Below are 26966 nucleotides of genomic sequence, written 5' to 3' on the forward strand. Positions count from 1 at the left end.
AGCGATTTAGGGGGAGAGAAATGAGCTTATATTTGTTCTGGATGTTTTTTTTGTATATTTTTTTTCTATTATAATTACCAATCGCATTTATCAAATTACCATACTATCCATGGGCCTTTTAATTAAAAACTAGTTCTCACGGTTCTCGACATTTTCCTGGTTCTCATTTTATCTTTTAGCTATTTATATATATATATTTATATATTTATATATATATAAGAAAATTACTTAGAATATCCAAAACTAATCATAAATTGTGGAAAAAAAGTTAGTAAAATTGTTAATATTTTAAGCAACAAATACAAAAATTTAGCTCAATAGATATGTAAATGATGTATTTCTGCAATACATATATGTGTAAATATACATATATATGATTATATGTAGATATATATCAAAATTCGGTTCGGTTCGGTTAACCGCGGGTAATGAATATTGAAAACCGTAACCGAACCGTTACACATCGGGTTTTTTGTTTTTTGTTTTTTCCAGTTTCGGTTTTTACGGTTTCAGATCACGCAATTCGGCTCGGTTTTTCAGTTTTCCAGTTCATTTCTTACACCCTAGTGTGAAGAGAATCCCTATAGCACTACTGTAGCAATGGAGTAGGTTCCACCAACTAGGTTTGTTTTTTGTTTTCTTTTTTTACTTTTGGACTTTGATGTGTATTATTTTGTTCTTGGCCCAGTACTAAAATGAAACATTGGGTCCAATAATGATTTATAAGTTGGAGTGGTTGGCTAAGACTAGAAAATGTTTTTTTCTTTCTTTTCCAAAATTTAAGAAAAATGAGAGTGAGCGTTTCTTGTGTCAAATGTCCACAAATCTAATAAAATACTGTCATTTCATTTGTGTTGTTTTTAATTAGCTCTGGATTACACTCATTCAAAATTCTTTTAAAGTTCATTTTAGATATTAAATTTATGTTTTTCTCTATCTATATCTATATTACTATATAAAAATTATAAGGCCATGTTGAAAGTTTACAAAAAATTGGACTTGTGATTTGACTAAAATACTCTTAATGAATTAAATCACCATCAACCCTTAATATTAAATTACACCATTAGTGCATTATATTATAAAATATCTCTACTAACCCCTTTAAATCAAATACCTTCACCTATACCAATTGGTGTCGCCACCACCATCACCATCCGTCGCCGCCATCACACCACCGTAATCACCGGCTCGCCGCCGCATTACGCGGGTACCATGCTCGTATATTTTTAGAAATCGGTTAAAAATGAGTTTAAATTTGCATTGAATCTTAGTTATTTATGTGATTTGGTTTTAGTATTAGTTTTTAAAAGTTTAATTCTTTTAATTTCGTTTTAACTTTTTATAGAAGGTGTATTTAATTTCAGTTATAATCCGTTATTACAGATATTAACTTGATTTTTAATATTGTTATTGATAAATGTTAAATAATTTGTCTTTTAACACATATTAAACAGAAAAAAACACAGCAATGCGTGAGTTATTTTCCTAGTTAACTATAATGTCCCTCTATAACGATAAAATAGATGAAATATCCATGATAATTCATAATGGTAAAATAAATATACAGATATTCACGATAATATTGCTTCGACTGCAAACTGTGCACAAACAATAACCAAGTGAAAGGCGAAATACTTTGATTGGTCCGAATCAAACAAGCGAACAGCTAACTTAACTACAAGCTTGCCAACCATTCAAGAAAACATTAAGTTGTAGAAAAACCAAAAATGAAATTTCTTAACATCGTTCATTAATTGTTTGCAAATTGTACACGAATGATACCTTACTCAGAGTTGAAATCCGATGGGATTCCTAATCAAACAGGCATATACCTAAACCTGACTGCATGTTTATAAAGAATCCAAGACGACCAGATTGTGGATGATGAAGATGCGTCAACTTTTCTTTGAATGAAAATGATAAAAGAAAGAAAGCTTTTGTCAGATGCAATTCACATTCTGTAACGTCTATAGTCATCGTCTACACCAGACGTTCGATACTTGTCATACGAACGTCGACTATAAGATGAATCTGAGTACTGAGAGCGAGAACTTGGATCCATTCTGCCATAACCACTTGGTTTGGATTCTTTGTGGTTGTCTATAAAGTCCTGGGTAAGCAAAAAACACATAAAATCCATGATTAATCATCTATCTCTTCCTGTTAACCCGAAAATCATATTCAATTCTAGAGTTAATTTTTGACTTCTAATAGTAAATTAAACACTTACAGAAAAAAACAGCACATGGCACAATTAAGCGATAAAATTGTCAAAATGATCCCCCTTTTTTTTTTGCAAATACCAAAAATTTGTAAAAAGTAGGTTGATTCTCGCGAAAGAATGTGTTTCCATCATTTAAAGAAAATCCCATTTGACATAAAGAAAAAACAAGTAAATTGATATAAGAAGAGGAAACAGTGACAAGAGATCACACAAGTGACTGACTTTTCAAACCATAGTATTTCGCTCTGCACCAAACAGTTTTTATTGGAATATGTTGAAAAAACTGTTGTTTTTTTTTGGTTGCAACGGTGCTTTTTGGCATCAACCACAAGAACAATGACTCGAATAAGAAAACTAATATGGTTAAGAAAATTATATTAATAACTAAAAACTTTAATCAATCTGCTTAATGCCTAATCACCCAGATATTTACATCATATGTACACTACAAACACTCCCATCACATAAAAATGAGAAGGGGCGTCAGTCAGTGTGGGAAGGAAAAGAGAACCTCAATAAGTTGTTGAGCGGTCTGAACTTGTGACAATGTCCCTTTTAGTTCAAGTGTCATTTCATCCGGTAAACCTTGGCTATCTTTAATGGTAAGAGTAGCACCACTTGTTTGACGAACATACGCAATATTCCTTCCTCCGAGACCAATAACAGCATCGGTATAAACCAGTGGTATTTGCATCGTTTGGGCAACCTAGTTCAATGCAAGCAAAACAAAGCCATGAATACTGACAAGAAGTGAACTATATTTCTACTGCAAGTAAACAATAAGCACATACTTGCTCACCCACCCAATCTTCTTTCAAGACGGTAATAAAGATGGTTTAACATATTACAGTTCCATTTTACATATATACTGTATGCGATTCCTAAAATAAGTGTTGGCGTTCAATTCCTGGACATATATAACTAAACTGTATGAGATGAGAGTTTGATAAGTCCTGTAGATATTGCAAAAAAAATCATGAATATATTCCATTTGCGGCTAATATCCCTATGTTTTGATTGTAAAATTTTGTAGCTAAACAATGTATATCATACGGGATGATAATGAGTTTAATAACCACATGAAAACTGGCAAAAATATTAGCACACACAGATTATTTATTTGACAACGTCAAACAGTACGAAAAAATATAAGTTCTCCCCCCTCCTATACTCATAATACATTTTAAATTTGATGATAAGCCCTAATAGGCGAACAAATAGATGCTGCTCGATGGTCATATTTGCAAATATCATATAAAGACATCAAATTAGAATCATTTCTAAAGAAGTTTTAAACGTCACTATATCAACCAAATGCTAGAGTATGATACTAATCCATCCCATAATAGGCTCGCATCAAGCCATAAGCTAGATGTAGAACTTAATTCCAAAAATTAGCTCAAAGAAGGATGGGACACCTAGGCTTATAAACCACCAACCAATCCCATACTTAACCGATGTGGGATCGTAATAATACCCCACCCTTTGAAGAGCCAAAGTCCTTGATGGTCACGGCTATGTTGGTCACGGTTGGCACCCTTCTTTTTTAGGGTCCAAGCCACCACTCCATAGGCCACCACTCCGAGTGAACCTCGAAAGGTGGGCTGGCTCTGATATCAATTGATACAAATCCATCACATAACAGGCTCCCAACAAACTCTTAGGAATTCAGAAAAACACACACAAAAAAGAAAAACAGAATCTGGAACACAAGGATTTTACATGCTTTCTCACACGATGTGTGTGAACAAATCCAAGTGGGCAATTAGGGTTTTGTATTATTGTGTGATAAAAAACTACAAGTACAACAGATTAAATTATAAACCAGAATTAGGGTTAATCCCTTTGCTAAACTTGCTGGCCAAGTCTGTAACAAACTGGGCCCATAAGGGTTAGGGCTGGCCAAACTCTTTACCTCCTTTCCTCTAATTCTTTGCTGTCCATAATTGTGCGGAACTAACTCCTAAAAGCTAGCGCGGAACTCACTCCTAAAAGCTCAAAGGAGAGGACACCTAGGCTTATAAACCACCAACCAATCCCATAATTGGCCGATGTGGGATCGTAACAGGGTGACATGACTAAAGTTCATCTCTAAAAATGGTCTTTCAACCCACTAATAAGAAATTGAGTTGATTTGGGTTATACTTTGACGTTAAATGGGTAGCGGTAGCTCTGACTAATTAGCTTAAACAGAAGCAGGTTAATGGTGCAAACCACCTAATGTATTTAGAATGCAAAAAACCTTCTGAGCCATTTTGTTTCAGATACTAAACCAGCATAAGGATTATAGTAATATTATTGTTATTTAATCATATTTATGACACTAATATTGTTAAAGAAGGAAAAAAAATCCAGGAAAACTTTAGCAAGCAGGGACGGCAAGAACCACTTTGAACAGTTTCCAAACAGTCCTAACCTGCTCATGTTAATAGATCCATTCATCTCAACACTTCTAAAGGGTAAAAGTGTATGAATCTACCTTGCCTCTAAACATTATAAAGTCAAAGGAGTAAAGGAACACTGACCTGTGTCACGAAAGCACTCGTCCGACCATGTGCAGGAGAATGTGTCCTGGATAACCCAGTTTCACGTCCATAATATAAGACCCCCGATGAAGAATACCGCGACTCTCGTTGGGATTCACGATCAAGATAGAGTGATTCTCTCTTCACTGAAAGAGGACTATCAACCCGCGAATATGAACCAGTATGCACCAAGGATTTTTCAGCCCATGTCTCCAATTGATGTTCTTGTGTGGCCGAGGGATCATGCTGCATAAAATATCTCAATTTTCATCACAAACCCATATGTTACGGTTTTCCATGAAACTGTTGGAAAGACTGAAGGAGAATAGCTTACAGCTATTTCAAACAGGGGGAGAACACTACGATCAACCAAAAACTTCCTTAGGTGACCTAACACAGCTTCTAAAGCTTTCAGAACTTTTAGAGCTTCTCCTTGTAGATCCACAATTTTACTATCCGAGCTGGTGTATACCCTTGACAATTCCTCTGGCAGAAGACCATTCAGATAAGCATTAATAACATCAAATGGGAGCAAGGACCAAAATAAAGAGCAATCAAATACAATAAACTAAGTCTCCACATAATGAACACGGAAGTCCTAAAATACCCCATATCCATAGGACATGCTTACAAGAAAAAAGGCTCAAGACTCGACTAGAAAACTATGCAGCAACAATGATACCCAATCCCGCCAGGGGCGGGGTATGGGGGAGGTGCGATGTTGACAATAAGATCTCTACCTAAGGGTAGAGAGACTGTATTCTGAAAGACCTCCGGCGAAAAAGCAATAATAAAAATTTGTATATGCATGTGTACATGCGTGTGTTTACATGCACACGCACACACAGGGTGGTCCAGTATGTTGTTTTGAGGAAGGCAGATAGTGGGAATATCAAATACGAAGCATACAAGCATGTAAAGGATATAAAACATATAACATATATAAAGCATACAGCAAAAACTAAGTAACTAGTATCCATAAAGGATGCTGCCAAATGAACAATAAATTCCCACAAAATTTAAAGAAAGTTAAAAAAAAGATAGTTTCCGCTTTCAAACAATAACCCTGAGTCATACCAGTGGTTTTCATCATTTTTACTCCCATAATAGTCTAAGCAAGTAAATACAGTTTGTAAAAAAGGCATAATAAGAATAAAACACACATGCAATGGAGAACAGAGTCTTCCATGCCAATCAGCCAAGCATCATTGCACATTTGCATCATGATAAGTTCAAAAATCAATAAAAAAAAAAATTACGCAGATTGAACAAAGCCAACATCTATGCAACACTCGGTTGAAATTGAACTACATGTTGACATAGTCAAGAATATCAAATTGATGAACATAAACTACAGCCCAAAAGCACAATAAGCATCAGGAAACCAAATACCCATATACGTAATTTCCATCTTCAATCAGCCTTATCAAAGACCATTAATTTCTTGCAGTCCAGAGAACAAAACTTAAAAGATCTAATGACAATATCGAAAACTATGTCATGTGAAAGGATATATTACGTCATACTGCATGTGTGAGAAACTATTAGAATTAGGTTGGAATATATACCACTAGGGACCACACGAATAGAACAACCAGTGCTCTCCTGTATTGTCTTGATTGAAGATCCTTGCTTCCCAATTAGACTCATAGCTTGCATCGATTGGACTAGTAGTCGTATTGAGCAGGACGGGATGGTTGCTGCACCATCACCATCATTCTCTGGGAACCCATTAACACATTTAAAAACTCTAACTACAGCATCCATAGCGGATGATAAAGGCGCATCTGTGTCTTCCTTGCCAGATATTAAGACCTTAAGAAGTAAAGATTTGTAGCCATTAGCATTGTAGAGAACAGACCAGAGATGAGAGAATTGGCATTACCATGTACATGTCTCAAAATCTAGAGTCAAGCTATCAGCAGAGACGGCATGAAACAAAAACCGAACAGTATCGCAACATAAAAACTATACAAGTGGCATATGATACAGAGACTCGTTGCTGTCAACAAATTCAATAATGTCAGATGGACCTGAAACACTTTTTGTCCAAATTTGGAAACTTTATTCTATAAAATTATGGTGCAAAATATGGTTACAAACATTATAATATTACTTCAATATAATCTAATTCTTCATAAAATGAATTATGAGGTTTATGCATTAAAACTTTAAAAGTACACTTTGTGTGACTTTCAACTGTTTGACCCATTCGAAATAAAACATAATCCTATCACAAAGTAGATGGGTCAAATTTACACATCTAATGAACGTGGAGCGTTCAAAGGCAAATGGGGTAATATATATGGAGTAATATAATGGTGTTCATCGCGCAGATACTACATTCAAGTATTGAGAAGAGAACCATTAGTAAGCTACACACCAATGTAAGAAAAGAACATTATAAATCTAACAACAAAAAGCATAAAGAGTTGAATAACGGATGAGAGATCTCTCGCAAATGTTCCGTAGAGGTTGTAAACATCAACAGTACATAGGATGAGAGATCTCTCACAAATGTTTCGTAAAGGTTGTAAACATTAACAGTACATATTTTGCATTTAATATGAATAATAACAAGAAACCAAACCATAACTCAAATTGTGCAACAATAGACAAAAGCAAATAACAAGATATGTGTGATCCCAAACAGTAATTTCTTGTACTTCCTTTGTAACCACCTAGTAGTCCAACTACTTCATAGTACATTGCAATGCTATACTAAATCATAAACTCTGATAGTCTCTTTTTTAAGGGGAAAAAAAATAGGCATGGAAGTTATATGTCATAAGTGAATTTCAATGCATCACATATGCCTCTAAGTTCAAATGTACAGCTATTAAGGAGTTATTTTCATAAACAGATAGAATAGCGATATCAATGTATCTAGGTTAGTGATCCCATTTAGAAGCTTTACACAATAATGTCTGAAGCTCGTTACCGTATCATTATTATTATTTTCTTTCAGAAAGGGATAATTTTATTATCTAATCACCTGATGACCAGCTTCTTGCTTATGTGGCAATTTTTCCTTCATGGATAACTTATCAGGTAATAATAACCAAGTCAAACCATTATCAAGTATAATTACCAAAACTGACCACCAACCTAATTATGCCGCTATCTTATGTTAACACACATAAAACATAACACAAATCAAATCCTTAACTTTTTGACGAAGGGAGTTCATAAACTTCTTATATAACAAGACAATGTAGTGTGTGAGTGTACAGGAAAAGGATCATGTAAGAAAGAGTCTTAACGTCGCATCCACGTGTTTCCACTCACGCACACACGCAAAGTGTCTTAAGGTTGCTACACTTGACACTTTGATACACCTACCCTTTACATTCTGATGCACATAAACTCTCGGATGCACACTTCATGTGCATCAAAGAGTAACTTATACTCTTTTTCGTCACAGAGTAAGTCAGTAATAACAAAGGGTAAAAATATGTGCATCAATTGACATGCCCTTTAAGGCAGGCACTAACAGGAACAAGTGGAAACATCATAATCCTTCCTACACTTCCCTTGGCATCAAATACTATTTCTAGAAACAAGGATAACAAACTCTTATATATATATATATATATATGTATATAGGGTTAAGTATTTGAGGAAGTATGTAACTTGTACACTCTTCCTATTGTGTGAAAACAACTTTCATCATGTTCATTGTATGTAATTAACTTGCAAAATTGAATGAATCGTGTAAGTAATAGACTAAATGCTGATGTGGAGGTCATTCATTGTGCCACATCTCATACGTCAGATGGGGCCACGTTAGTATCCGGCCAACTTTTTACAAGATTCGTTCAATTTTGCAAGTTAATTACATACAATGAACCAGTTGTTTTCACACAATAGGAAAAGTGTACAAGTTATATACATCCCCAAATACTTAACCAACATATATATATACACACACACATATACATATACATGGTGATATAGAAAGAAAAAAAAAACAAATTCGAAGAAAAACTTACAATGCGGTCAGGAACGGAAACAGGGGCATTAAGAATACGAATGCAGGCTTTGGTCTTTTCACAAATCTTTCGAATTTGATCTCCTTTCTTTCCAATTATACTTCCCACTTTAACCACCGGAACTACCAGCCTAAACACACAGTCTCCCGGCCATCCAGGCCATTTCTTTTCCGGCAACGGTGGCTCCACCTTCTGCTCGGTTTCTACGGCGGCATTGATGGATTCTGTGTGTGTTTCGGGGGATTCTGTGTGGGTTTCGGGGGATTCTATGTGGGTTTCGGGGGATTCTGTGGTGGGTTCGTTGACTGAACTCATGAGAGTCTGTGTGTGTGTGTTAGGGTTTGGGGGGTTTATTGATTGGAAGTTGCTATTTTTTGGGGTACAAAACACAATTTTTGGTATTTAAGGAAGTGTTTGGAAATGGTGATCGGAAAACTTGTTATGGTTATCTACGGGGTGTTTGGTTTATGGATTTGTCTAAGAATTTTTTAGAATTGAAATTTTTATTTCATTCCTTTCTTATGTTTGGTTAGAAATTTATTTATTATATAAATATAAATAAATAAAATAAAATTTTATTGGCATAATTATGTTTTAAAAAAATCTTACATGATAGTTTCTTTTAATTACTGTTTCTTTTAATTTAATTATTTTATGACATCATCTTCTAACATTTTATTTTCTAACATTTTATTTTCAATCTTTTTACTATAAGGTTTTTTCTAAACTTAACCAAGTCTAATGTAAAATAATATTTTTTTATCCAACCGTATATCATGTCTTATCAAATATGTCTCACTAATTCTATTAGAATTTTCTTTTTAACTTACTCATTACCATTAAGTATGATTTCAAAAAACATATGATACATTATGGATCCAATTTATTTTTGTAATAATAACTATGTTTCATTATTATTATTTATTAGTATGAGTTCATTAATAACAGTTAGGCATATATATAATAAACGAAATAATATGTAGAATTACCATAAATCTGGTCAACATTTTTACGTTTTTGTGTTACGTAAATACATTTTCATCCGACTCTTGGTCACTCTTATAAAAATAAAATCCATTTATAGCATATCCACAGTCGTATATTTCTTTATTTTTGTTGTCACTTTTTATAAATATGTAAGAGCACCCACAATGGTAAAAAGTCTTTCAAAACTTTTTTACATGCCACCTCATTAATCCATTAACTACAAGCTATAAAAAAAGCTATCTTCTCTAATGGAAAGCTTTTTCCAAAGCTTTTTTTGTCTCTTGATTTAGAAAAAACTTTTGTTCAAAAGCTTGAAGATTATCAACCTATCCATAAAAAAAGTCATCCAACCCAATGGTGTAAAGCTTTTCCAAAGACTTTTTTCACAAAAAAAACTTTTCATCGCTCTAAGTAGTGTTATTTTTTATGTTTATCTTTTTGTATCTCATAACGTTTATATCTTTCATATACCCGGGTATCACCCAGGTTTATAAGCTAATAAGGTTGAAATAGGAATTAAAAAAATTCATTCAAATTCTCTAAAACACCGAATGTTAAATTCCTTCCATTTTAGGATGGAATCTCAAACTTTCCAGTGGAATTCATATTTATGACAAAAAAAACCCACCCATAAATAAAATCTACCCTTTTTTTCTTACCTAATGTGCTGTCTTTTTCTTCTTGATGGTTGTTGTTGTTCCAGATCTTCATCCCAAAAGTCATTCTTTCTCATAATGTTTCTTCAAGATCTTCATCTAAAAACACATCTACAGATTTTTGATTTCTCTCAAATAGGTATCTTCTCTTTTTATTTTATCTTCAAATTAAAATCTTCATTTAATTGTAGATTTTTTCTTTTTTCTTCTTGTGCGAAAATTCAATCTATGTTCTTGATTATATATGTTATATAATTATTTTCATTTTAGTGTATATACTAATACTAATAGTATTAATGGCCATACAATGTACTAAGATTATTAGAAAGTTTTTGAAAGTCTTAGGTTGCATCAAGCATTCGTATAGTTAAAGAACAGATGTAGAATAAATTATCCTTCTGAAAAAATCTATTAGACCCGGATAAATATATACCCTAAAAGTTTCAAAAGATCTATAAATTAACATCCTTATTATAACATATATTGAAGAATGTCATATATATATGTTAATATATATCTTATATATTTTATTTTTAAAGTTAGTTTCGGTTCAGACATGTTAGAGGCAATTTTAACCGGTGAATTGCTAGACCTTGAACCCCATACTCATGGAAAATAGCTTTAGATGAGAAACCCAAAACTCAAACCCTAGATCTTGGGAAAAACTCACATTCGAGGCCCACATAGTGGATTTAGAAAACACATCTGGGCAATACACCTAAGTGGAGTTGGTTGTTAATATTGTTGAAGTCTATAAATAACCCTCCGTAGGTAGATCGTAGATAAAAAATTATTATTATTATTATTATTATTATTATTATTATTATTATTATTATTATTATTATTATTATTATTATTACAGGATCCGTATTTGTTAGTATTTATATTTAATTTAATAAGTTTTAATTATAAACTACTACTGAAATATAGGTTTTTTATTTATTAATATTGAGTTAAAAAACACATGTCGTCTTAATAATGCGCCACATTTCGACAAATATATGTTATAATCCTGTTTTAGTTTATTGTTAGATAGTGATTTACTAGCACCGTATCTACGCAATGCGGTTGTGATATGCTCTGGTGGTCAGGGCGACGGGTATTGATAGTGGCGACTATTGGTAGTGTCGAGTGGTATATGTTGAAATATTTTAAAAGATTAGGGTTTAGATTGTACTTTAGTAAGTTAAGAGTTTAAGGTGTAAATTAGTTTATTAAGAATAAATTGGTAATGAAAGGGATTTATTCACTTATGTCAGTTTTAATGTAACATTCTTATAACTATTTTTAAAATAAGGGGAAGTCTAAAATCTTTTATAAAGGAGTAGAGATAATATTTTTTTTTATTTGTCAATATCAAAACGTCTAAGACTCTCACATATGTTGTTTTATTCGAGTTTACAGAGTCCATTCGAAGAACCGAAAAGAAAAACCCCCTTGCCAACACAGGGTAGGGAGCAAAGTGGGTAAAGCCCTACCCAAGTTCCTCACCACCTTATGACCATTATTTTTGAAAATTAACACCATGTCTTCCATGTAACGGTTTTTTTTATATGTATAAGTTTTCAAGTTCAACCCTCGTTCCAATTATACATACAAACACATATCCTTCGCATAACACGAAACACATCACATCCATTTTATACAAAATCATGAATCCTTTTTATACCAATCCGTTATTTTTCGGAAAGGTGTAAGCCTTCCAAAATTGCCATCAAATTCAAGTTCTTCCAATGATGCGACTCAACATACGGAAAAGGTTACCTAGGATGTTTGTGATTGCGTAATATGCTATCGAGGAAAAGCTTTGTGATACTGCATCGTTTTCAAGAAATAGTATGCAAAGATACCCTCGATTGGAGACAGATAACCATCTTGTTCGAATTTATTTTGTTGAAGATTTAAAAATTGATGCTTCAATTTTCAGAAACTAGTTTCAAATGAGGAAAGAGTTGCTTTTGAAGATAGTTGATGATATGGAATGAATCCTGACATCTTAGATGAATACTTTAATATGCTAGAAAGAACGTCACTATCTTGAAATCCTTAATAACTTTTGTAATGATATGGCACACCACGCGTGAGGCGGAATTTAGCGAAGTTGTAAATGCAGATTTGTGTGACAGTAGCAACGTAGATTTGGTTGACGTTTTTGTTCTTAAGAATATATGTGTAATTGTTAAATAATAAGTCGTTTGGACATATGTTTGTGTTTAATGATTACGTTTGAACTTCAATGTGAGATGTGTTTATGTTTATTATTATGTTGATGTGTTATATTTATTGTTTTGCAGGTACAAGGACGTAGAGCCAAGGTTATAAGTGTCATAGAACACTTAAATGATGGCTGGACGTTGTGTACAAGTCAAAATAAGGTCCAAGGGAACGCTCCTCGTGCTGACGTCATTAGCACATTGTAATGGCTTTGTGCTGACGTCAGCATGAAGGCATGGTGTTTTGGTGGATCGAGTTCAATGGACTTCATGTAAGGTCCAAGCCCACACGAACTAAAACATAATTAGTATAAATACACACCCTAGTTACGAAATCAAAAAACGAATTGAGAGATCAAAATTCGAATTGTTGCTCCTGTGATCTCCTACACGAACTACGAACTCGTGTAACACCATAGGTCGATTAATCACTTATTAATTGACAAAAGGAATTAGCAATCTAGTTATCTCAAGAGGATTCCGCACTTTTGACATAACGAATCACGTCTTATTTACGATCTATATGACCATAGGGACTCACAAGAGTGCAACTTCTTATCACAATCACAAATTATCACAAACAACCTCTAAATGAGAAGTATTTGAATTATTATTGATATACAAAATATGATCTTACATGAAGTAAACAAAACTTATTTTAGAGTAACTACAACATGAATAGTTTAATCTAAAAAGATGCTAGAAAATCTTCATTTTTTAGTGAATCCATATGTGACTCCCTAGAAGCATGTTTCTTCTATTTATACTCCGAGTATTTAATTTCCTGAGAATACATTAAATTATGGCAACATAAAGTAAGTTTGGTGAGTTCATAGGTTTTCGATTAAGATTTTATGTGGACCACAAGACCCGAGTGACCATTGTTTACCACAATGTCATGAATAGTTAAAGAAAACACTAAAAAAGTTTCTTTAGTGCCCTATGTATAAATGTTTTGATTTCCTTTTAAAATAGTGACCACATAATGAATTGTAGTGCCCCATAGACCCATACTATGATGTTTTCAAGATTTCAGTCCGTAAAAGATAATACGTAGGCAATACGTAAAAGAGTTTGTACTTGTGTCCATAAAATAGTATAAATGATTTGTAAAAATAGTATATTACAACATGTTTTACATAAAAGCCGAGCACATGAATCCTTTTCGAGATTTCCATGGATCGCAATAATCCCAGTGATAATGTACGAATACATATATCATAAGAGTAGTTTCGTATGTTATGCCTTGAATATTGATGCCTTAACATATTATTACCACTTAAATAATGTTTCACTCAAACACTAATGGTTCAGATATTATATGTCCTTTTCCCCAGTTAGCATGACTAACCTGGGCAGGGGTGTCAATCTTGATAATATTATCCATAATATTCATGCGTTTATTTCATGACTCAAGTTACCAAGGGGATGATTTAATGAGCGATTGTTACATAGACATACACAAACTTTGTTACTTGTATCCAGTATAAGAGTATCCCCCAATAGTTCGGGAATTCATGTAGCTCGCAAGAATAGTGTATCATAATAGAGTAGTACAACATATTTTCCATCACCAAACACAAATAGTTTTGTAAAATGACTAAATATGTATTCTCATCCCAAAACATTTCAAAAGAGTTTAAATTGGGACTATAAACTCACCATAGTAATTCATATGAGAATGTCGAGCAAGAAAAGATATCCAAAATAAATGTATCATAATGAGATAAACTCTGCGAGTGTTTGACCGGATACCAAGTTCGTGACAATCCCAGAAATAACTTGAAGAGAGCTTATAATACATGGACTCGAAACAATCCCGAAAAGGCTTCAAAAGATCAACAACTCTCCCTACCTTCAAATGGCAAACCCGAAACATATCGATTAGCTTTTAAACCGTGGTGATGGTGATGTTGGGCTACCTGTTCCTGGATAGTTTCGCAACCTTTAAAGGCAACAAAAATGAGAGGTGTTTGTGGCTAGTTTAAATTCGTAAAGTGATGAGCTTTTTGCTGTAAAGCAGTTTTTAGGCGGTGTTATGTGGCTGACGTGAGGCTGCTTCCCAGCCATTCTGCTGTGAGAAAATCATATGATCGATCAAAGTAACACTTTGGCTTGAAGAACAAACATGGTGACTGAAGATTAATATATAAGATGGAATTGATGACGTCTTCATGAAAACTAATCCTTATAACATCTTGCAAGAACTTCTTCTTCCTTGGTTGATACTTGGTCTTAATTTAGAACTTGAGAGTAGAGATAGATAGAATGTTGGGATGATTTGGAAAGGAAAGAATGAGAGCCTATTTAATAGAAAAAGATGGTGGTGATGGAAATGGCTCAAAGCCAATGAAGAGAAAGGGAGATGCGTCAAGCCTTTGTAATTAACTCTTAGATGATGTTGGTGCTTGGTGTCAAAATCATGGCCAAGAAAGAGGAGAAAGAGGAGAGTCACCTACTTGTAACCTCCTTGTAAGGTGTATAGAAATTGTGGTGATTTTCGGAGGTGACAAAGTGATGATTAAGCTACTTGTTAAGGGTGATGGAGGTGCTTGTTTACTTTAATTTCCTTCTATTCCACCAAATGTAAGAAAAAGAGAGAGGTTGTTTTTGTCTTTCTACTCGTTCCATCTTTGGTATCTATTAATAGTTTTAGGTAAAATAAAAACAAGTATTAAAATAAAACAAATAAAACAATAGGTTTTTCTTCACTAAAAATCGCATATTATTAAGTACATGCGTTGGGAAAATATGATTTAAACATTGGTTAAATGAGTTTCTCGATCGAGCTAACTGAAATTATGAATTAATGCATATATATATATATATATTGATAGAATGATTTCTTATTAATAATGAGCCTGAAGCTTTGCTAAGATTTTCCTTGTATTCTATTCATGTCATCTTTAAAAATTGTTTTTTCGGTTGGCGCCATCGCCAAATATTTTTTATTAAGTATTTTTTATTTTCCTCCCTAGGTCCCACTTGACGTCGTCTGAAAACCTATCGCCAAAAGTCACAGGAGAAGAATTTACCGCGACGGTGCACTATCGTCTCAAAGGGCATCGACGACGACAAATGTGACATGTGACATATGGCGACGACATTTGGCGTCACCGATTCTGATTTTTCTTGTAGTGAATTAGGAAGTCTTGATTGACATTGGTCATGGTTGATTTGATTGAAAAGTGATTGTCCCACCAATGTTTGTGGATATATATTTATAGAATATGAGTTTACACAAAGAGGATACAATAATAATATAATTACATAAGTAACCATCTGCTATACAAACTAGCTAGTAGTTGAGTTGTGCAACGACTTGGTGTGGATAATTTACGAAAGGTGACCATTCAATGCCAATAATAATGTTTGAAGTAGTGGCGTCACAAGATATATGGTTTTGGCATACATACTTTGGTGTCACCGGTTCAAAATAACGACATATACATGTTGAATATTTCCCCCTTGTTTAGTTATCATCAAGATGGTACTGCACCAATCATTCCATGTACGAACAATGGAACTCAGTATAAGTATAAGTGAATTGAATTTAGCAAGGCATTGGAGGTTGGATTAGTGAATACCCAACCCGAACCTAACCTAGTATAAGAGTGAGTTGAAAACCTTAATTTTAACCCGCAACTTTCCTCCAACCCAACATGAATATAACTCGGTTAGGTTTTTGGTAGGTGGTTTGGTTTTGGGTTAAACATGTCAAGTATGTAGGAGGTTGGTGAATTGGACGATTGGTTTAGGTCAAACCAGAAGTCCACTTTCAAATTCTTCATGTGGTTTCTTTGTTTGTAGAAATTTATTACTGTATAAAAAAACCTCCAAAATTGATAACACATCGAATGACCAAAAGTTAAGTCGACCTGGAAAGTTTGATTATGTATTTAAGTTCGTTTGTAAAACTTGGCTTAAAGGTATAGCCATAGTGTAAGCCATCTTATGCTAAAAAGACTTCATTTTAGCTTACTGCAAAAATTTACTATGCGCATTGAAGATGCCTTCGAACAAGTGTAGTAAGAGGTAAACTAGGTTGTCATGTTGGACTTTTGTAAAGCATATCAAGCTAGGCCAAATTTGAGCTTGCGCCTTGATAGACGATTTAATCGCTTGATTTGCCCATCATTATCAAGAAATCTACTTCTTCCGTCTCATATTAAGTGTCCAAGTTTAACTTTTTGAGTCTTTTTCTTTCAACTTTGATCGTAATTAATTTTGTTTGTGTTATATAACACTTGATATAACATATATGAATTAATTGAGTTTTGAATATATTTTTCATTAATATAACTTTAATCAACTAATATATAACACAAATAAAAATATTTACGGTCAAAGTCGAAAGAAAAAGACTTGACCAGTTAAAATAGGACAATTAAAATGGGACGGATGGTATAATATAACTAAAAGAGGATGTTAGGGGTACATTTGGCACCCTAATCCCCCTTATTGGCCTAACTCTACCTCCTAATTAATCCTCTATTTTCTATACTTTTTTAATTAAAATATTATAGGCTTATTATTCTATTAAAAAATAAAAAAAATAAATCTTTTTATCCTTAAAACTCTCCCAAAAACTATTATATATATACAATTTATGGAAAAACCCTCACAAATTCTCAACACAAAAAAAAAAACTTCGGACTACCTCACAAATTCAACAAACAAAGGGTTTTTTTTATATATATTTTGTTCATGTTAAATCATTATTATTTGACATTGAATTCATATGTTATTATTATTATTATTCATCTCTATCAAACATTCAAGATGGTTTTTGTTGATGATTTGATATGTATTTTTATAAATTTCAAAAGTTTTTACTATATTTGCATAATTATTTTGGGCTTTTTTCTAAACATGTTACATATATTTTTAAGGCTCCTTTTAATTTCTTTGGACACACATATAAATATATAACTTAAGAAAAAGGGTTAATTTGTATTTGGTTACAACTTTAGGAGCTTTTATTCACCTCTTTCATCATTTGACATTTTTCCTTTTTTCTTTCTTCAAACTGCAAATTTTTTATTTAACTAATTATTACAAATTAATAAACAACGAATTTTCCAATAAAAAAAATATTGATATAGAGTTAATCTTCATATGTTTCATTCATTAGTTTGTGGGGTTTTATTTATTCTTGATACATTCCACACAATTTTCGTCCAATTTTAATGAGTGTTTCTTTTCAAATTCAATTTTAGCATAAATTTGATTTAATTCTCTGTTAAGTTTTGTAAAAAATTAGCATTGAACTTTGTGATTGATTTAGATATAAGTACTACTTTTACAGCTTCAAACCTGGCAATTATACTGTATGATTTTATATTTAAATAGTTATCTATACTTTACATATGCGTGTATAAGTAGTTTTTATATTGATTAAGTTGTGATATTGGTCATAAGGATGAAATTAATTAAAAAGTTTTGAACTTTGATGTGTGAAAGTAATAAAGTTTGGATCATTTTTAATAGGTTTAAAATTTTTGATTAATATTTTGAGATTATCCGTGCAATGGACGGACCTAAAGACTAGTATAGAACATAGAAGACCAAATTTGAAACCCATTATTATTTCAATAATTTCTTTTTAAACCGACAGTAAAGCAAAATCATACTCAAAATAATGTCTTTAATGCATAAAAACACCAAAGAAAACTTGGATTTATCATGTATGCCAACCTTCAAACACAATTACCTTGAGAAAGAAAATTAAAACACACTTGTCATTCAAGAAATATGAATTTGAGTAAATTAACACACATCATGAATCATTTAAGAACTCAAACAAACCAACTTTAGTAACCATCCAAAAAAAATACATAACAAAATACAATACGGAGGTTTTAAAAGCCGCCACAAATATTAAGTTAGCACACATAAACAAGATGACATCACAATGCAAAACATAACTAAGCAACTTCTTATACTGTAAAGTTAAATGGAATGCTTGTACCACTCATACTAATCCAGTTTTAACCGGAGGTAGATTATCAGGCACATACAATGATACAAACAACATAAGCTCGTTCAAGTGTGACAAAATAAATCGAATATTATTCCAATGAAACTAACTAGCATCAGGAAAAAAAAATTTAAACTAATTGGGCGATACCAAATAGTTTAGTGACCCCTGCCCATGAAAAATGGATTGTGGTAGTTGTAAGTTGTAACCCCTACAAGGACTAGCCTTGGTCCTACACACCATCACGTCTTAGAAATTTTTGTCAGGAAAAGACTTGTACATAGCAAAATCAGTTTTCTATGACATGCCCTAGTTAGGAAACCAAAGTGACCAAACAAATGTCAAAAAAGTATTTTGTTACACTACAATTTAACTTTGTAGCACCAAATTGGACAAACTTTGACCCGATAGCTTTGGTTCAAAATGAAAGGTCGTCGGATTGATGGAGTTTTCTCTTTGGATCCGATGAAGATGGTATACATGCTGTAATAAAAAACTTAGAAACTTGACAAACCAATAAATGTATACACAAAATGAGAATTGGAATAAAATAAGAACTACTTTAAAAACTAGCCAAGATTCTTAATTCATAACATATTAGTTAATGACAAATAATTTGTATATTTGGAATGAAGTTTGAGAACAAATTCAATTCTTAAAAGTCAACATACACATATTCACATACATATATAAGTGTGATATTGCGAAATTGTTTAGTGCTTTTAATGTTTCATTAAACACTTTTTTGTTATCACTCTATTTAAAAATATTAAGAAGCTAGTTCCGGTTCATATCAGTATATCACAATTTAAAAGGTATGCTTTCAGCATTAGTTGTAAGGTCGAGCTATATATAGCCAAGTCATATGCCATAGTTTACACACTAATAGAAAGTTAAGAATAATTTACCCATCACATAAAAATCAAAATCTATAACTTCAAGCTCGGGGCATTTATATTCAAATTTTAAACTAATAATGATTTCAGAGGGTATATATAACCTCCGGATACAACTAATACTCAATCTCGTAGCGTAGAGACGGGTAAATGGATGTGGTCTTGCCATGCTTAGGTTAGCCAGGGATAGCGAATCATTTTGACTCGGCTATACATGGCCTAACTACCCGAGGTATCTTCAGGACTTTTTTTAAACCATTTTCCTAACCATTCCAAGAGATTTACCTATATATGTATCAAACTTACCTCTTGTAAAGAAACAGAACACCTAAATCATTACTAGACCACCGATGATTCGAGTTTTAGATATGTTGCTGTTGTGGTTAGGAGTCGTGGTGGATCCATGTCAGGGGAGTGTATAGATCAAAAGGAAAACATATATTGGAGTTCTATCAATTAAAATAGTTTTTTAATGAGCATCTTGATAAATAAATGAAAAAAAACATAAAACACCCAAAGGTCTAAATTCGGCCAAAACTTCCCCAAGGGTTAGAAGTATCAATCATGTAAAAAGTAAGGTAATTAAGGGTCATGTATATAATAGTGGTAGTAGAGTGCACTTTCCTTCTGACTGCCTTTGCAAACAAACAAACCCTCGTTTTATCCCCTCTCTCTCTCACACACACACAAACACATACATACACAAAAACACTTATATTTCTTGTCTGTCATGATCATCGACCATGTTTAAATTTGGTCACTCCAGGTATGCAAAAAGATACTATACATGTCCTTCCCTTGATTCTCGCTTTTTCTCAACAAGTATTTTAGGTCTTTTTTTTTTATTTACTTATCATGCTACATTCATCTTTTCTTTTGGTAAATTTAATTACTTTTTTATATGGGTATTTATTATTTTTAATTTGGAAGAATACCCAGTTTTCAAAATATGATTTTGAGGCTTAATTTGTTGTGATTTATGTTTTTTTTTTATATATAATTAAAGTTATGTATGTATATATTGCTGTATGTATGTATATGTGTAAATAACTTTTGCTTACATCTCTGATCTTTAATTGGGCTTGATTTGGATCCATGTAATGTTACTAATTGCATTTGAAAATGTGAAATTATCTTAATGTAGTGAATTATTTTGGTTTTGTTGTACTTTTAGTTTTTCTGCAAGTTGGATCTTGATTTCCTTGATTTGGTGAAGTATTGCCTTTTCAGCTAAATAAGTTCACAAAAAATTATTAAAGATCCCGATCTCCGTTGTTTTAGTTTTTTTAGTAAAATAGTTGCATTTTTAAGACTCTGTATGTATTTTCCACCACGACTTTAGCATAGTAGTATCGAGGTAGCTTACTAACCAAAAGGGTCCTGGTTCAAGTCTCATTCGATACATAAGTGTATCAATTATTTGCCTTACGAAGACTTGGATTTATCTGTTCTCATTTTATGAGATTGGTTTGGCTTATTTGTTTTGTTTTTTTGAATCTGTTAAGTAAAATGCCATGAAAGTGAATGTAGTACTTTGTAGTTTGTATGATGATTCAGGGGTTGTTTGCGTTAACTGATCATGGTTTTTTCGATTATATAGGTTAAAAGAAATGTGAAGTTAGATAAAAAACCCAAATCCCTGGTTTTATGCATTATAGTTGAAGTCATTTTTAGTTCCAGCTCTACTGTTTTTAGTACTCATTATACTCATGTTTAGCTGATAAAAAGGTGACAATGTTTGTATCTGTATTTTACTGTATTGCAATCTGAAGTTGCGATATCCAGTTTTGAGTGTTTTGGCATTTAAGGTCAATATATATGAATCTGGTTAAATGCAAAACCGCAAGCGTTTCTCATATCGGTACTCACTATCTTCAGTCTCTAGATTGGAGTAGGGATTAAACTTATGGGTCTTTCCTAAGCTAAAAGCATCTGATTAGTTTATTTTTGAAGTCACGATCATTAGTTTTACAAAAGCACATCCAAGCACCTTCTAGTCTTTAGCACTCCTTTTTGGGAAGTTATTTTCAATCTGCTTATTTTTAGACCTTAGTTCTGCCTAGCTTAGTCACAGAGGCTTAATCTATCTTTATTGTTGTTCTAGAGGTTTTTTCGTGATTATGTTCTCGTCTTGATTTTACAATGCTTATGATGTAATGTTATTGTGTAGGTTTGATCATACCTAGAAATTGGCTGCTTTCAAACTTCAAACTGCATTTGTAACCCAAGATCTTCACCAATGAGTTCTCGCATCCCATCTCATCAGTTGAACAATGGTTTATATGTGTCTGGTCGTCCAGAGCCGCCAAAAGAAAAGGCTCCTACAATGTCCTCTACTGCTGTACCTTACACTGGTGGTGACATTAAAAAGTCTGGTGAACTAGGAAAGATGTTTGAAGGACCAAGAAAATCTGGACAGCTAACCAGTGGTCCTTTAAGATCAGGATCAGTCGGTGGTGGCAGTACCGGTCACTCGGGCCAATTATCATCAAACTCCATGAACCGAGTAACTTCATTGTCGGGAAGTGTTCCAGGATCCGCATCAATGAAAAAGACCAGTTCTGGTCCTTTAAACAAACATGGAGAACCAATAAGAAAGTCATCTGGGTCTCAAGGTGGAGGATTGACATCTGGTTCCCGACATAATTCTGGACCTCTTCCTCCAGTTCTCCCAGCGACGGGTCTAATAACATCCGGTCCTGTTTTGTCTGGACCACTTAACTCATCAGGTGCACCCAGGAAGTCATCTGGTCCTTTGGATTCTTCCAGGTCAATCAAATCACGTGCCACTTCAATGGTGAAAAATCAAGCTGTTACTCATTTGAGCCAAGATGGTTCATATTCGTTCTTCAGGAGCTTCCCGAAGATAGTTTTTTGGTCCATAGTTCTGCTGTTTGTGATGGGGCTTATAGCTGCAATATTTATATTTGCATCCGTTGGGAATCCCGTTCTTCTCATTGTTGTTGTCACACTTTTTGCTATTGTGAGTCTGGCTTTCTCTTGGAACATGTCTCAGGGTAAAAAAGCTGTCATTAAGTTCATCTCCGAGTACCCTGATGCCGAGCTTAGAACTGCAAAAGATGGCCAGTTCGTCAAGATATCTGGGGTAAGTCATAAACATATTATATGTATGCATGTGTATGCTCCATGTAAGTTATTAGTTTATGTAATGCAAATATCTTATCTTCGATAGTCTAGAACATTGGTGCTTACAAAGCTGAAAGCTTGCTATACATTGGATAATTATGTCACATAAACAAAGGTGACTAGGAAATATTTTCTTGTTAACTAATTTTGTAGTGTCCTAATGAGAAACATGCTACATGTATAAAACATCTATGCTGTTTTCTTATGTTTTTCTTTTCTATAACGCAATGATTACCAAACTAAAATTCCTGATAACGTTTCCCCACCCCCACTGTGAATGTGACCCGCTATCAACAACTGTCCCCACATATTGTTAATGACTAATGTGACTTCATTGTAGTATGTTACGATTTCTAATAATATTTGTCTCCTATGTTGGATATACCCTAGATGTTAGAAACCTTGATAATTAGATAGCCTTGTTATAAAAATAAGCCAAGTATACTAACTTAAGTTCAAGCAACTTATTATTCTCTTTAAAAAGTATTTTCATTAAAAAGTACTCGTATTTTGCTAGCTGTTTTAATATCTAAAAAATATTCTAAATAGATGAGACTATTGTACTAGTATCAGTGTTAACTAAGCTGATTAAGTTGTGATATATCGATATTTTTAGCATCGAAGTGCAATTCATCATACATTTATTTACAAATATTAGAAAATAATGAACAAATTTATCATGTAATATGGTTGGCCTTAAAATGGAGGAAAATTTCTTGTGATTATAAAAAGCTTCTATAACTAGACATAATAAACTGAGAGTAAAATGTTGTTGAAATTAACAAGCATGTAGATGCCAACCAAATATTTTTGAAAAACATGTTTTAACTGTTCTTGACACACTTTTTTCTTCATGTGGTCTATATTTGTAAAATTTGACATATCATGTAAAAATGTTGTTTAGAAAACAGACTTATGAAAAGAAAGAAGGCATAACTAATATCAGTCTTCAAGATTTCATATTTTTTTCGGTAACATATTTTTCTCAATTTCACGCATAATCTAACTTGGCATAGACTAGTTGTGTTGTCTGTCCTTAGGGGTTAATGGTTATGCACTTAAATAAGGTAGCATTGGGTTAGTAAATGACTCTTCATAGACTGATATTACTAACAAATCTAGCAGTATTGTTTATTGTTTGTTTTTTTTCATGAATGGAGCTTGTTATAACAGTTATGTGATTCACCATTTAGTTTGATGGATATGTGTTGAAATAATGAAGCAACTATGCAAATCTCTGCATGTTTGATATTTTATAAGTCACTAAAATAGCAGTTTGTGATTTCGCTCATTCAAATACCGTTTTCGCTTTTTATGATTCATCTTCTATTCGTAGTCTTTATCTATACTATCTTATAAAGCATTTGCCCTTTTTTAAAGTCTCAAAAGATGATTTGAACTACCTAAATTGCCCTACTTCTTTATTCACTAATTTAAACATCTCTACATAATATACCTATAATACCTATAAATCCCAACCACTCATTTTTTTCTCTCTGCTCAAATCTCAACCACTCATTTTTTCTCTCTTCTCCATAAATCATTTTATCCCTCTAGTTTATTCAAAATCTTTTATCCCAAAAACCATATATATCATAAATTATAAAAATTGTATGGGTGTTCTTAAAATTTCATGTTCTTTCATCAGAGATGTCATTCGATATACTTTTGACAGATTTTTAAATCCGAGTACGGAGCCCGTACGAAGGCATTTGGCTATCACACTCTATGACTTATCACCTCCTATGACCTATCACCCCCACCATCTCACCGTCGCATTGCGCGGGTACTATTGCTCGTAAATTTAAAGGGCTTTTCTATCTTCAAATTTTTTAACCCACTGGCCCATTTCATGCACCAAATTATTAGTACATGTACATTTTTTATGGTACCTTCAATGACGGCTATCTCTTACACAACCTGTACAGGATCGACAAATACGAGTTAGTGAATGAACATAGAAAATTTGAGGGCGATAGCCCTTCAAGAGAACATATTCTAGTTTTTTAGTTTTGATGGGACATCTAGTGAGGGTATAGTCTGAACTCTTATGCTTGTTTTGCTCATTTAATGTCGTAAATTGGCAATAGTTTTTCTTCTGCTTCCATGGCAACCAAATACTACAATATATATCTGTTCTTTTTTCTCTTATGTTTATTATAGCAAATAAAATAGTGCATAATAACAGCAAGTTAATTAAAAGAAAGCTGTAGTTTTAGTGTATTCTATTTGGCTTGTCAATCTTGTCTCAAAAAATGTATATTTACTTCATTTTGTAGTCATATTATAGGTAGATTTAATAACTCAGCTTGATTCATCCTGAATGTTTGTCTTCTTGAAGTACATCTTTTCAACTATCATACAAATGTTTATAGAAATCTTGATGTTTTGAAGGTTGTTACTTGTGGTAATGTACCTTTAGAGTCATCATTCCAAAGGGTTCCCAGATGTGTTTATACATCCACTAGTTTATATGAATACAGAGGCTGGGAGTCAAAGGCTGCCAACCCCACACATCGTCGTTTCACCTGGGGTCTCCGGTCCATGGAGGTGAATAAATTGATCAAATTTTGAGATTTTAAATATGAGAGATTGAAGTCAATTGATATATTTAGAAGATATTTTGTATAATCTTTTGTTATTATTTGTAGAGGCATGTTACGGATTTCTATGTATCTGATTTCCAATCTGGGTTGAGGGCTTTAGTAAAGACTGGTTACGGTGCCCGTGTGACTCCATATGTTGAGGAATCTGCTATTATCGATATCGACCAGGCTAACAAAGATATGTCTCCACAGTTCACAAGATGGTTGGCTGAGAGAAATTTATCTAGCGATGATCGTGTAATGCGACTCAAAGAAGGGTATGTAACTTCCCCTCTTATTTCTGTATTTATTGTATTGTGTTTGCATGTTCTTCAGCTGGAAAGAATTGAAAAGAAATTATTATGTACTTATTGTAGCTGTGTATTTCAGTTCGAGACCTAATGATTCTACATTTTTACAATTTCACTCCTGTGTAGTCATGCAGTGAAAAAGTTAGGGCACGAGAAGAGGGGTAGTTTTGCCTTAAAAGAAAGTTTATAGAGCCATCTGAATCCTTTTGCCAAAATGTTTTCTCATTTGGGAGGAACTTTATGGAGAGATAATAAAACAATACTTTCCCTTCGGATCCTTTCTAAAATCTGGTAGATAAATATATAGAGAACACAAAAATCAAAGATAATTAGATAGATTCAACTAGTTTCTTTTCAATTATTTCTCTTCTTCTACACTTAATTCTCACAAACAACTCAACCATATGAGTTACTATTGAAATAGCATAATGTGTGTAATGGTACCTGTTAATCTGTTATAGTAATTATGTATAAGTAAAAGTAAAAATTCCTGACAAAATTGTGTTTTGGGTCAACCTCCCAATTTTACAGCTTGAATGATGACTTGTTACCGACCCTCCCCACCCATTTTACCCACCTCTAATTTCTCATTGAAAAGTAATACTCTTGATCTACTTGAAATCTTATGTTTTCTTTAAAACTGAAACATAGGTACATCAAAGAGGGTAGTAGCGTTAGCGTGATGGGAGTTGTCCAAAGAAACGATAATGTGTTGATGATCGTTCCTCCACCAGAGCCAGTTCCAACAGGATGCCAGTGGACTAGATGTATGCTTCCTGCAAGCCTAGATGGCATTATTTTAAGATGTGAAGACTCATCAAATCAAGATGTTATTCCAGTCTAGGTGTTTTGCAACACGGTAAAGTAATCTTTTTAAGTAAAAGATGTTAGGTGTATAGTTTGGTTTTTTTACATCCCATTATCTTGTTTGAGAGTGGTGTCTTAATGGTGTTGTGTGATTATGTAGCTTTTGGGTGGGACTTTATACATTCAAAGGAGTTAACAAATTTTATTGGTTTTTTGTTTTTTTTTCCCCCTTTTTCCTGAGTAATGTAATGTTTAACAAATCCTGGGAATTTTGTGGTATCATTTGGTTCATTTTATGGCACTTTTTAGGTTGCATAAGGCTGAGCCGAAATGAGCCAGATGAGTAATATCTTTGGTACTTTGTTTTAATAGGTTCCATTCTGGAATTCTATAAGTGTGTATTAATTCTTTTATGATCATGGTTGTTGGTTTAAATGTGTGTTAAACAACGTTGGTACTATATTTTGTTTAGTTATTCTTGTTTCGCTTTCATTACGCATTTAGATATCGGTGTTGTCACCCATTATTACTTCTTTTATGGGTTTTGGCTACAGGCATCTGGCTATATGTTTCGCTTTCTTTGTAGTTTTTACCCAACTCATCCTACGGGGGTGTTTGGCCTAGTTTTTTAAGGGAGCTT

At 33.2% G+C, this 26966-nt stretch overlaps 2 protein-coding genes across 2 annotated transcripts; one reads left to right on the forward strand and one right to left on the reverse strand.

Annotated features, from left to right (window-relative positions):
• Window positions 1-1713: 1713 nt before the first annotated feature.
• On the reverse strand, window positions 1714-9164 carry LOC122599818 (RNA-binding KH domain-containing protein PEPPER-like). The gene is made up of 6 exons (XM_043772402.1): window positions 8745-9164; window positions 6321-6567; window positions 5087-5238; window positions 4753-4998; window positions 2739-2933; window positions 1714-2113 (listed from the first exon to the last, which is right to left on the reverse strand). Exons 1-6 carry the CDS (start codon window positions 9057-9059, stop codon window positions 1955-1957), a joined length of 1314 nt encoding a protein of 437 aa, XP_043628337.1. The 5' UTR covers window positions 9060-9164; the 3' UTR covers window positions 1714-1954.
• A 10956-nt stretch (window positions 9165-20120) lies between these two features.
• On the forward strand, window positions 20121-26772 carry LOC122600573 (uncharacterized membrane protein At1g16860-like). Its single transcript, XM_043773312.1, has 5 exons — window positions 20121-20242; window positions 21647-22582; window positions 25018-25173; window positions 25275-25486; window positions 26171-26772. The coding sequence occupies exons 2-5, from the start codon at window positions 21716-21718 to the stop codon at window positions 26361-26363; spliced, it is 1428 nt and encodes a 475-aa protein (XP_043629247.1). The 5' UTR covers window positions 20121-20242; window positions 21647-21715; the 3' UTR covers window positions 26364-26772.
• Window positions 26773-26966: the final 194 nt, after the last annotated feature.

This window comes from Erigeron canadensis, chromosome 5 (assembly GCF_010389155.1).
Source record: "Erigeron canadensis isolate Cc75 chromosome 5, C_canadensis_v1, whole genome shotgun sequence".
NCBI classification, from domain to species: Eukaryota; Viridiplantae; Streptophyta; class Magnoliopsida; order Asterales; family Asteraceae; genus Erigeron; species Erigeron canadensis.